Genomic DNA, 12,913 nt, shown 5'->3' on the forward strand with positions numbered 1-12,913 from the left:
ATATGTGAAATACATTAACAACAGTATGTTTTTAAGGAACACTTTTTATACTTTCTAGCCTTCTTTCATCCACTCAAGGACAAAACGATAATGGAAGGTTTAGAAGTGAGCTTTGAATGCGAAGCAGAAAAACCGTTTCCTATAGCATGGTTTAAAGACAACATTTTGGTTAACGATTCATCAAAATTTAAAATAGAGATACTACACAATAAAGTTCACAAATTAACCATTCGAACGACCACAATGGAGGATAAAGGAAATTATAGAATACAAATGACAGATAAAACAGATATAACATGCTGTTCAGATCTAGAAGTAAAAGGTAATTTAATACGACACATAAAAATAAGAAGATGTGGTGTCATTACCAATGAAATAACTCTCCACAAGAGACAAAATAACACAGAAATTTACAGCTATAGGTCATCGTACGGCATTCAATGATGAGCAAAACCCGTACCGCATAGTCAGCTATAAAAGACCTGAAAATGACAAATGTAAAACAATTCAACATAGAGAATTAATTACCTTATTTATGTACAAAATATTAAACGAAAAACAAATATGTTACTTAGCAACAAACGACAACCACTGAATGACAGGCTTATTTATAATGTGGCGGGGTTAACTAGTTTGTTGGCGTTTAAACCTCCCTTAACCTGGGACAGTGGTGTAACAGTACAACATAGTTTTGACTAGACTAGAAACTACTTAACTCATCAGATGAAAACAAATAGAAATACATCTATACACAAAAACACAATGTGGATGCGGACGGGTACTTATACATCCACACAACAGGACACTCAATATCTGAGAGTACTCGAGTACAACTAATAATTCTACGACTACCAATACATCCATTTCTACAATGAGATAAACATAAGTACAAGATGTTAATATATATTATCTTTTTTTTTTTTTTTTATGGATATTCTACATGTTCTACTATCCCAGAAGACCAGCGATGCATAAGCCTGCATTTGAGTTTTTAAATATGTGATGTCAATCTGAACCTAAACTTGTTGAATCACATTTTTGTTTTAAGAAGTGAACAAAAACTAATATATACCAAAATTAACACCAGACGCGCGTTTTGTCAACAAATGATTAATCAGTGACACTAAAAAAAATAATAGGTAAAAACAGCCCTTGTTTGCGAACTTGGAAGTTTTTTGAGGATCCGAAATACCGAAATACGGAGAGGTTTTGCCAAACACAACTAAGTTAAATTGTTCCTGGGAAAAATAACTTCATTACTTCAAAAAATTCAAGTTTTGAAAACAGTAAATTTATAATTATGATCATACAGTTAAAGCATGTAAACACAGAAGTGCCTACTACTGGAATGGCTGATACCCTCGGGGAGGAAACCTCCACTAACATGGACATGGATGCAGTGATTGTTAATAAACTTATCATAATTACCAGGCTGACAATGTTATACGCTAGAGTCGCGTTACATGTAAATTAGATGTTCAATTATCTTGAATAAAGAAAGATAAAAATAAAAAGATTACTATTACACAAATACGGAAACGGTGGGGTTATCCCTTTACCGTGATATATAGCTTATATGTATTTATTTGTAATCCTTTGACAGCAGTTCTATGTAAGAAAAGGGGTCGTGAATATACGATAGAGTTGGTAATCAAAAACCATAGTTCATACAAAAATATAGACAACATTAATGACAAAAAGACAAACAATAGATTACAGAATACTACCGAAAGAAAAAACAGAACAAGCACGTTCTATAATCTTATAAGAATTCATTTAAAATGAACAGTAGGCAGTCCCTCACTTAAAATGGCATCCAAAGATCTAGAGTACCCATTTCGTAAACTTGCGGAACAAATCATTTGGATATACATCCAACTGTTGAAATTTGTTCCAGCGGACAGACCATCTTTAAATGATAGGTTGCTGCTAGATGAGAATCCTGAGAGTGTATGTGGTGATTTCTTTTCAAGAACTAATTGTAAAATATACCGAACGATTGTCATTCATTCACAATTTGATCCGGTTAATAAATTAAGCAAATCTCACGTTTTCAATAGTGTTTTAAAACTGTTCAGATATTTCCTGGCCTCTATTATTATATTTGTTAACAATCGTTCAATGAGTACAGTTTTTGATTTTGTAAATACGGGAATAAGTTATCAAGTCATCCACTGCAAGTGTACATGATGTATAGATTGGCAAAAAGCTGAATATCTGAATATTTTGCATGTCGGAATCTTTTTTTTTTTTGTTGATGATGAATTATTTTATTTTGGCTATCGAGCTGATCAGTGCTGAGCTAAATAATTATCACATTGCATCATTTAATCTTTATGCAATGTCCTGTTCTATCTATAATTGCATGTCAACAATTGTCGAAACAACATGTTTATAACTGCATTTTGCTACTTAGTTTTCATCGTTCAGTTCAAGATAAGAATATCCCGGGCGAAAGATTTACTCTACACAATGTTTATCTGCCTGTTTATCAAGTATTGCTTTCCATTCAGCAATATTGCTCAACAGCGCATAGTTTACACGCTAGGCAGTATTGACTTGGCCTGTTTGTTGGCACAACATTTTATTATTTTCGGCTTTTAATTCCATTAAACTTCGTATTCTTTCGGCTTTTAAACTGTTTTGATTTGAGTGTCACTGAGAGTCTAATAACGAAAAACGCGCGTATTCTCTATAGTCTGACTTGTGTACTAAAAATTGATCCATGACATTTATATAGGTAGATCATTATGTAATATAAGTGAATAACAAAATACGTGAGAAATCTTTGAAGAACAAAATTGTTTTTAAATCACTCATTGTTTTTTTTAATCCTTTCATATTCATTTTTGAAACTCAGTTAATTTATTAATGATATTTATGACAATGTACTTTACACAATTGGATTTCGGTCAACTTTTTTTTTATTTAAAAGAAAAATATGTGTTACCCTTTTAAGTATGAAGTAACGATATGAGAATTTCTTATCCGCTTAACAAGTACCGAGGTGGAGAATCCAATTTTTTTGATGCTCGTCATCCAACGCTACAAATTGTTTATATGATCTTAATTAAACTATTGGAAATAACATAACTATTATCCAAAACTTATGCACTTGGCTTTCACTTTACAATAACTTTCTCGAAGATATAAACAATGTAAACAAATTTGATTTATAGAAATGCCAGATGCTGTAAAGCAAATGTCTGAACAAGACAGAAACATGTTTTTAAAAGCAGCCCAATCTGGTACCGCTGTCAGGTATTATATTAGAATTATGATTGTTGGAGAAAGTGGAGTTGGTAAAACTTGTTTACTAAGACGACTGATGAAAGAACAAATAGGTGATGTAATAAGCACAGATGGAATAAACATTGAAGTCAAACAATGTAAGATCAACCGACAGACACAGAAATGGATTTTTACCTCAGGTAATGTAGAATTTCGTGTAAGAGTTTTGTTACGGTGTTCTGTAAACTAATGTTTAATGCATATCAGGAACATTTGATATCAATCATAATAAATTTAAGTAATTGTGAATTCGAAGTTGCTTTCTCAGATATTTTCTTGTAACGAAAATGCCACTATATAGAAAAGATATGTTTACTGCGTAAATTGTTTTGTTTTTAGTAGACCGTTAGTTTTCTCAATTGAAATGTTTCATATGTGTATGTTGGGGCCTTTTATAGCCGACGATACAGTATTGGGTTTTATAGATAGTAAAGGCCGTACCGTACGGCTAACTATTATTGCTTACATCAACTTCATTTGAATTGTGGTGTATAGTTATCTCATGTGCAATCACATCACATCGCCTCATTTTTATGTATATTATATTAAAGCTAATGTTTAAATGTTAAACATAGAAGTATCATATTTGGTGTTAATAAAGTCATTCTCCTTAAAAATACATAACAATTATTCCAAACGGGTCATTTTGTTCCTTTACAGGGATTTTCAATATCGGAAAGGCATACTCCTTTTGTTTTGTGACACTTTTTTATGTGTTTTGTATCAACAACCGTAGTATGAGTGTAAAAAACGTATTTACCAATAACGATTAGAGCATTGGAACTTTTCCCGACGAAAATAACCTTAAACAACTAAAACTGACAAAATGAGGATCATTACACAATTTTTATAATGTCGACGCCTCCACAAAGAGTTATGCAACTTTTTAAACTCATGTAATATTAGTTGTAATCTTGAATGAATCCTCACTATTCGAGGTGAATAGGAAAACTAAAAATATTCAAACAAACACACGAAGATTGATAAACAAGTTCGATACAATCTTATTGTGGAGAAGCAGTTAGAAAGTATATACAATTCAGACTAAATAATTTGAACATCAGAAAGCTACTGTCTTCTGTATTCAGACTAAATTAAGGTGACAGTAGTTTTCTGATGTTCAAATCTTGTAAATAAATGAGAGAAAAATCCTCTGGGTTGTTTGAGACCAGACATACAGCAGATGATGTATGTCTGGTCTAAACCAACCCAGAGGATCTACAAGCATTGCTTGATATACAAGGGGATTATGCAAATAAAGAACACTACTGTATAAGTTAAACAAAGTCATCTGTGGTTCAATTTAATGACAAACAATCCAGAAATTTTACCATGAACTCGGAAGAGACTCCAACATCACAATCTGCTGTTCATCTAGTTATCGAAAGAGATAACTCATCAAAGTTTGGCACAAAGAATCAAGTATCAGTTCTGCAAGAAAGGCAACCTATGCGCTGATGGGAGCCGGCCTTAATGGCCTGAACGGGTTAAACCCCACTGTATCTATCCATATTATCCGTATATTTATAATACCAAGACTCATATATGGACTTGAAGTAGTTAGATTAATGGTTAGTGATATAAAAGCACACTGTCATCTTGTTTTAAACAATTATTAAAACGCATTCAACATCTACCAGAAAGAACAGCTAATTCAGGGACTGACCTTCTGCCAAAAGAAGCGGAAACTGATAAAAGAACTTTAACTTTGTTCTGAAATGTTATAAGAAATCCAAATATAGTGGAGTTTAAACTAGACTCAGAGACAATTAGCTGTCTAAGACAAAAAATCAAAAAGCTGGTTTATCTACGTTCAACAGCTATTGGTGAAATACAACCTACCTTCTTCATCAATACTACTACAAGACCCCACAGGAAAATTCACATGGAAAACCTTAGTATCTAAATCTGTAAAAATATATTGGACTTACAAAATACACTCTGAAGCCCGTGAAAAACCGTCTCTTCAATATATAAACTTTGATCAATTGACTTTTGATAATCCACACCTAGTATGGAAAAGTGCAAAATTTGAACATTTCTCAATTCAGAGGGCAGGTATCAAATGCAGACTTATGGTAGACAATTACTTACTTCAAATCCATAAACAAATATTTAATAAGTATGAAGTAGACTAAACCTGTTTATTATGTCATATTGGTGCTGAAGATAGGAAACATTTCCTTATTCGATATGTCGCTATTGACAGTATAAGAAGTCCATTTTTTGAAACTTTTACATGGAAAAACCACTGAGGTGCTAAAAGATGTGAAACTCACTAATGCAATTTTTGAACAGCCGGATGAGTTATTGTCTTTGATTTTTCTGGACTGTACAGGATATAAAGTTATCCATTCATCTAGACATGAAGAATTTGAGGCAGTGAGCAGATGCCTGTGCTTTGCTTTACACATTGAGAGGAGTAATAGATTAAGACTTTACAATAACAGATCGTGGTTCTATCAGAAGTGTGTTATAGTGTCACATGGTGACAGGAACAATAATTTTAAATGTAAAGTGAGAGTATACATACCGTTACCGTGAGAGTGACGGAGGATTATTTATCTCATTAGAGGGATCTTGAAACATTATTCATATCAGGATCTGTATTTTGATTAAAAACTATCTCCCTGGACGATTAAGATGTGGTGTCAGTCCATAACTGAAGAACAGTAGTAGACGTATTACGTTGTATATTAAACGATTCTCCAAGATAGTGGAAGAATGCTACAAAAACAGAATAGAACAGAACTAGGTAACCAACAAAAGCTGAGGGAATCATTACATCAACTCCGAACATGACGAAAGGGTCAAAACTGGGTGCGTCTGCAGTATAAGCATTGCCTATATAAATGCACAACTTGCCATTTGAATACACACATGATAAAAGTGAAACAATTGGGAATAGGACTCAAAGTAATATTACTATGCAGACGACTACACTGGTATCAGAATATTTAAAATAGGTCAAAATAATGCTGCTAATAGGTAGAAACACCGATACGACTTATCGGTCATTTTATTCGCGTTGACGACCATCCAACATATGTAGTGTCGTTTTCAGTCGTTCTTCATCATTAATCTAGTACTTTAAATAATTTGTAATTGTAACAACAGGCTATTTCTAAATGCATTAAATAATATCATCTTCCGATCGTTGGAATACCGTCACCTAAGAATTATACTGGTTAATGTCCAATGTTGTCAAAATAAGACGAAGTTTATTTGCTCATATTTATTTTATATTAAACCCAATCTTTAAATTAAAAAGGGGAAATGCTTATACAGGTCCTAGGTGTATTGTAAGTGTTTTACATAATATAATACTTTGATCATTTGAAAAGAAATTGAAATCAGATATTTGAGATAGAACATTGTATGACCAAAAAAGAATGAAAAAGTTAAATCTTGTACTGATATTGGATATAAAACAGTATACTTCTAAACTAGAAGTTCTTTAAGCATACTGCTCCCATAATGAATTCCTTCGACATTGACCACTCTTTAAGTATTAAAAAACACAGGAAACTTTCTAATGTTTTATTTCAAAAAAATAACCATCAAATAAACTAACATACCTAAAAGTATCAACGACTTTGGTTTCAAACAACTAAAAATAAAAAATAAAACATCCTTCTTGAAAATAGTGAAATCATAAAAATAATGAATGTAAAATAAAAATGAACCACAATCTAGTTTAATCAAACTTTTGGACATATTTTTGTTCAATTCCAGTTGTTATTCACATTTTTTGTGCCTTATTGGAAAATAACCATTGATTATCTAGTCTAACCCTTTGAATATAAGAAGAACAAATATTATATCTTGTGGATTTGAAAAGCAAAAACATGGAATACACCTACTTTGAAATAGGATAACAAATTTAAAAAGTATCCTTCTAAATGTTATTCACACCTTTCTGTTGAAACAAACTTGTCACAATTCAAAAACATATGTTTCAATTCCAATTCAATTCAATTTCTGCTTCATTGAATTTATTTCAATACTTTTTCAAAGTAGCGACGATCATTTACTGGCATATATTTATACATTGTCTTGATGTCGGCAATCTTTTCCTTCGACAACGTGGGAGTCTTGCCAAGTTTTACAATTTTAGGTGGAGTAAAGCCTTAAATGCCACCACTCCCCTTCCGTGTTTGTTTTCTAACAGAAACCTCGGTGTAACTTTCATCTCCATAAGCTTTTTTGTATTTCACATGACATGGCATGGATGAATCAAGTTTTAGCTTCAGAAAAAGCATAAGACAAACTGGCCTTTTGGAAATTCATAAAGTCCGACTCATTCATCTGAATTGCTTTCATGCTTCGTTTCCGTACATTATTCAGCACTCTCATGATCTGCTTGCCCTTGCGGAGCACCTTAGATCACCCCCAGTTTTGGTGGGGTTCGTGTTGCTTAGTCTTTAGTTTTCTATGTTGTGTCTTCAGTACTATTATTTGTCTGTTTGTCTTTTTATTTTTAGCTATGGCGATGTCAGTTTGTTTTCAATCTATGAGTTTGGCTCTCCCTCTGGTATCTTTCGTCCCTCTTTCATTCAGCTGACAGGACTATAGATTTCATTCAGGTGAAGTGCCTTCTCTATGTGGCTATGGACATTATCAACTTCCTGGATTGTGGAGTGTCCAGCCTCTGAAAAGTTTTGTTCTATTGTTGTAAGAGTTGGGGTCATATATAGCAAATTTTTAAAGCTGACAACATTAAAGAATTTCTGTTCTGTGGTACACATGACCACAAGGTAATTGTATCTAATGTTTTAAATTCAGCCAAAATATTTTTCAAAATAAACAATAAGGGCACTTGTAATTTCATTCCCTCCTCGTCCAGCTAAAGTTTCTGGCCATACAGCATTGTATGCACCTTTATTCAGAGAAAAGTGAGCAGTAAGATTGTACATGTTGAGTTTTCTTTTATAAAAGAAATTTGAAATATTAGCACGAGGACATGTGATTACATTTTGCATATCAAAGCAAACACCAGGCTTGATACTATGTCTGTCCTGATCTCGTTCTACTTTAGCGTTGTTTTTGTTTTCAATGTGATTTTCGTATTTTTTCTTAAATTCATCATTTAAAACATTGTTTTTTTAACTGGATTTACATTCTTCACATTGATCACACCTTTCTTTTTTAGGAATGTGAAATCCTAAGTTGAATTCACTGTTAAAATACTTCGATAGATATGACTTTTCTTAACTTTGATGGACTTTGACTGACATTTTTCCGTATACAGCTGATACATTTTTGAAAGAGACAACGTTTGTTCTAAGTATTTACGATATGAATTAGCTCTACAATAATGAGATTCAACTCTCGGAAATGAGTTGTAATGATCACGAATAATTCATAGGGCTGCTTAAAGAAGTTTGTACTTGATATGTTGTCCTCTTTTGTCCTAAAAAAATCAGGATTCTTATGATCAAAATACCACTGTATTCTCCGCGCACTTATATCAAGAGTGCTTAAATAGAATTCTTTGCAAACCCGCACTTTGATTAGACCAAGGATGAAGTTGTACTCATATGAAAATTGTTTTCTGGAATTTTGTTTGCAAGTGCGAAGCCTTTTCTTTTTGTTTCTTACAGTCCTTGAATAGAAAACATTCTTTGCAGAATCATTCAATGACCAAAACGAATCAAAAAGGCTCTTCCTTTCAGAAGCAGACATCTTTTCACTACATTTGTATTTACAATGGCCCTTGCAATCTTTCCTGGTTTTTATTCTTTTACTTTCAACAGTTTTTCCCTTTGCGTTGATATATTCTTTGCCAGACTGGCGATAACGCTTACGTACGTTTTGTTTCCAGTTTTGTGTTTGTCTCTTTCGTTTTCTGCTTCTTTGTTTGCTTTCATTATTTGTATCTTCATTATTTGTACTTTCATTGTTTTCGTTAGTGTTATTGTTCTGATCACTATTAACATTTATTTGGTTGCTCTTTGTAGATATAAGTTGTTTGTACTTGTCTTTAATAATTTCATTTGTGTCTTTTATATTTTCATTTTGATTTGTTTGACATGGTTCCTCTATAACAAAATAGTAGTATTCTCATCTGTGTCTTGTATAGCTTGTAACAGTTCTTCTGTTGAAACATGGATACCTGTAGTGTTTATGTCATCCATCTTTTTAAAAAGAATTGTCTGTGATCTCGTACTTATTACACAAATAGTATATCAAATTTGTGTAATTGAAATGAACAAATTCAAGGAATTCATCTTCATTGACGCCAGGTCGAAAACTTAAGTGAATAGATAACAGAGTTGAATAGCACTTAGTAAGTATCACTGGGGTAAAGCTGATGACCGTAACTGCATTCACGGTCATCCCAAGATGTCGGATGAAAAATTAGGTCAGTTTCTGTATTGTCTTTTAAAGTGTTTCTATATCATTTTCTTTACAATTCATACACTGAAACGATGTAAATTTATAAAAGAATCACTCGAAAATCACTAATTACTTCCGAGAAATGTGCATGAAACGGGAAAATCGATTTAAAAAAATCGTTAAGATGACCGTAAATCATAATCAAAATATTTTCAAGATGACCGTAACATAAAACAAGGATGACCGTGATTGGTAAAAAGATGAACGTAACTTGTAAAGGATGACCGTAAATTGCATTTTTCTCGTAAACAATGAAATATTTATTGATATCGACGTTAAAATTTTAACACAAATTGACAGCGATACGACGAAAATTTGAAGAAACATGAATGTGTCCCTAGTACACGGATGCCTCATCTACACTATCATTTTCTATGTTTAGTGGACTATGAAAATGGGATAAAACTGTAATTTGGCATTAGAATTAAAAAGATCATACCATAGGGGAAAATGTGTACTAAGTTTCAATTTTATTTAACTTGAAGCTGGACAAACGGACAAACAAACAAACGAACGGACGAACGTACGCACAGACCAGAAAAACATATTGCCAATAAATGGAGCATTAAAAACATTAATAATACATACGAATATTTGGTAATCGAGCCCATGTGTATGGTTCCAGAGGAAGCAGATTAAAATCTTAATTTGTCTTGATATATGCAGGCGGAAACACTTTTGAAATAGAACAAAAGAATCGAAGCTCTGTGTTTATCGAGAAAGCGATAAATGTTAACTGTAATGTTTGATATAGTAACAAAATTTTAAAAAGTTAATAGAAACAAATAAAACGACAATTTTCTTATTTTAAAAACACCATTTGCATAAGTTTTCAATGTATCTATTACATAGTAATGCAAAACAATAAGATATCAAGTCGACGACATGGTTCTTATCGGGGCCTTTTATAGCTGACTATGCAGTATGGACTTTGCTCATTGTTGAAGGCCTTACGGTTACCTATAGTTGTTAATGTTTGTGTCATTTTGGTCTTTTCTGGATAGTTGTCTCATTGGCAATAATAACACATCTTCTTTTTTATATATAGTATCTATAAGTTGGATGTAGAAAATGCATAACCTCCGATTTTTTTTTATCACGGACGAAGAAAATATCAATCTTTTAGTTCAGAAATTTTCGTGTCTGTCCTTCCATTATGTGAATAAAGAAAAAATTCCCCAAAACAGGTAACGATTGTATCGAAACGAGAAAAATCGAGTGCACCTTTTTATGTTAGGGCATGTTTGGGGTGTATATTTTGTCTTTAAAACGTACAAAGCAAGAGTATTGACAACGTTCCGCCTTGTGATACGCTTTTCGTACAATACTATTTTAAGGATCTACTTTGCTGGAGCTCACCTTCACTAGTTTATTCGAATGATATTTTCAAAATGTTTCTGTTATTTTATTTGCATGACAAAATGAAAGACGATATAATATCAATGGTTGTACATGCCAATTTTTGGCATTTTTAAAAATGTGTATTTATTATATGTCTTTTAAAGGAATCCCAGAAACAAACAAAAAATCTTTTGTCGAGCAGTTGAAGGCTGTGCACCGCATTTTTTTCATTATGCTTGTAAGGTGTCATTTTATCGCGCTTTTGTAGCATTTTTTCCCTTCCTGTTCATTTGAATGTCTTTTGTCAAATTCATTTTAAAAATTAAACCCTCTACTGTAAAAAAGATACATATGGTAATCTTTGCATTTGAAGCACGTCTTATTTTCTTCTACCTATAGGATAAAACTCTCATATTTATATGTGTATACCAACACGATTAATCATTTGATATAAAAAGATAGTTGTATAAATACGGATATTTCTTAGAATTGAGGGTCATCCTTTAAAAGTTACGGTCATCATTTACAAATTACGGTCATCTTAAAAGCAGTTACGGTCAGCCTTGTTATGAATCTCTGATTCTGTTACGGTCATCTCGATTGTGATTTACGGTCATCTTGGCGATTTTTTCAAATCGAATTTCCCGTTTCATGCACATTTCTCGGAAGTAATTAGTGATTTCCGAGTGATTCTTTTATAAATTTACATCGTTTCAATGTATGATTTGTAAAGAAAATGATATAGAAACACTTTAACAGACAATACAGAAAATGACCTAATTTTTCATCCGACATCTTGGGATGACCGTGAATGCAGTTACGGTCATCAGCTTTACCCCAGTGAAGTATTGCGTCTATGAAAGAGGAATTCCACATATATCCAATGTATCTATCAAGTATAAGTGGTGTACAATGTAAAGTATAGTTAGTGGAGTAACTGTATCAAGAGACAAATACAAATTGGTCAACTTATGACAGTTGGCACACAAAGTCTACGTCAACTAGATGCTCACTGTAGAGGTTTCCCGATTTGGTACCGTACCAACCGTAGTACGAACTGGGAGCCGTCATTGAACTTTTTAAGATAATGCATATATGCCCTTAATGTCAACGTATGTTTTAAGAATCCTTACCAAAAGTATTTGGAGGAATTTTAGCTACAACTTGGTATAAATTTCATGTGGATATGTTACCTATTCATATCACTTGATATTGTGTGTACTCGATTATGCTTTCAACCAACCGTTGCAAGTTACCGTTGCACAAACGGTTTATGATTAAGATTTATTTCCCTTGAAATTGCACAGGCATAAACAAGCTTAATATAAAGTACATTCATTTTTATTTAATAATCGTTTATTATATTGATAGTTTAGTTTTTAGTTTAGTTTATTAAAGAAAACGGAGCCGCAGAAGACTGTGTAACAGGAGCATATTATACACAATATAAATTACAGCATAGTTCATAATACATACAATATACATAGTTCATAATACATACAGTTTACATTTTTAAATTATACATTTTCAGAAGTAAATCTTTGTTTATTGCAATTTTAAATCAGACAAGCATCTTTTCTACCTTTTGAATAAAAATTGACAGCTTAGACAGCACATTATTATTACAATATTTAAGCATTAACATTTGGATATTTAAAATGATATGGAGGTATGAACTTCCCCTTCAATCTTTAACTTCACAATTGGTACATATACATATACAGTGGTTCACATCCCCAAGACCAGCTTTACAAAGTGGACAAATTCTCTCATTTCGTGGTACATTTCTCCATCTTCCTGATTCAATGGGAAACTTTGTATTACATACCCTTAATTAACATATATTTACTCTATGACCCCGCCATAATTTTAACAGATATGG

General features: G+C 32.5%; 1 protein-coding gene across 1 annotated transcript in view; it reads left to right on the forward strand.

The window, feature by feature from the left end:
- Nucleotides 1-12,913, forward strand: part of LOC139510881 (uncharacterized) — an 89,069-nt gene that overhangs the window by 16,675 nt on the left and 59,481 nt on the right. The window contains exons 5-6 of the mRNA XM_071297424.1: nt 59-322; nt 3,180-3,431. Coding sequence (XP_071153525.1) covers nt 59-322; nt 3,180-3,431 — 516 coding nt within the window. The remainder of the gene's footprint in view (nt 1-58; nt 323-3,179; nt 3,432-12,913) is intronic.

The sequence above is a fragment of the Mytilus edulis genome, chromosome 2, assembly GCF_963676685.1.
Source record: "Mytilus edulis chromosome 2, xbMytEdul2.2, whole genome shotgun sequence".
NCBI lineage: Eukaryota > Metazoa > Mollusca > Bivalvia > Mytilida > Mytilidae > Mytilus > Mytilus edulis.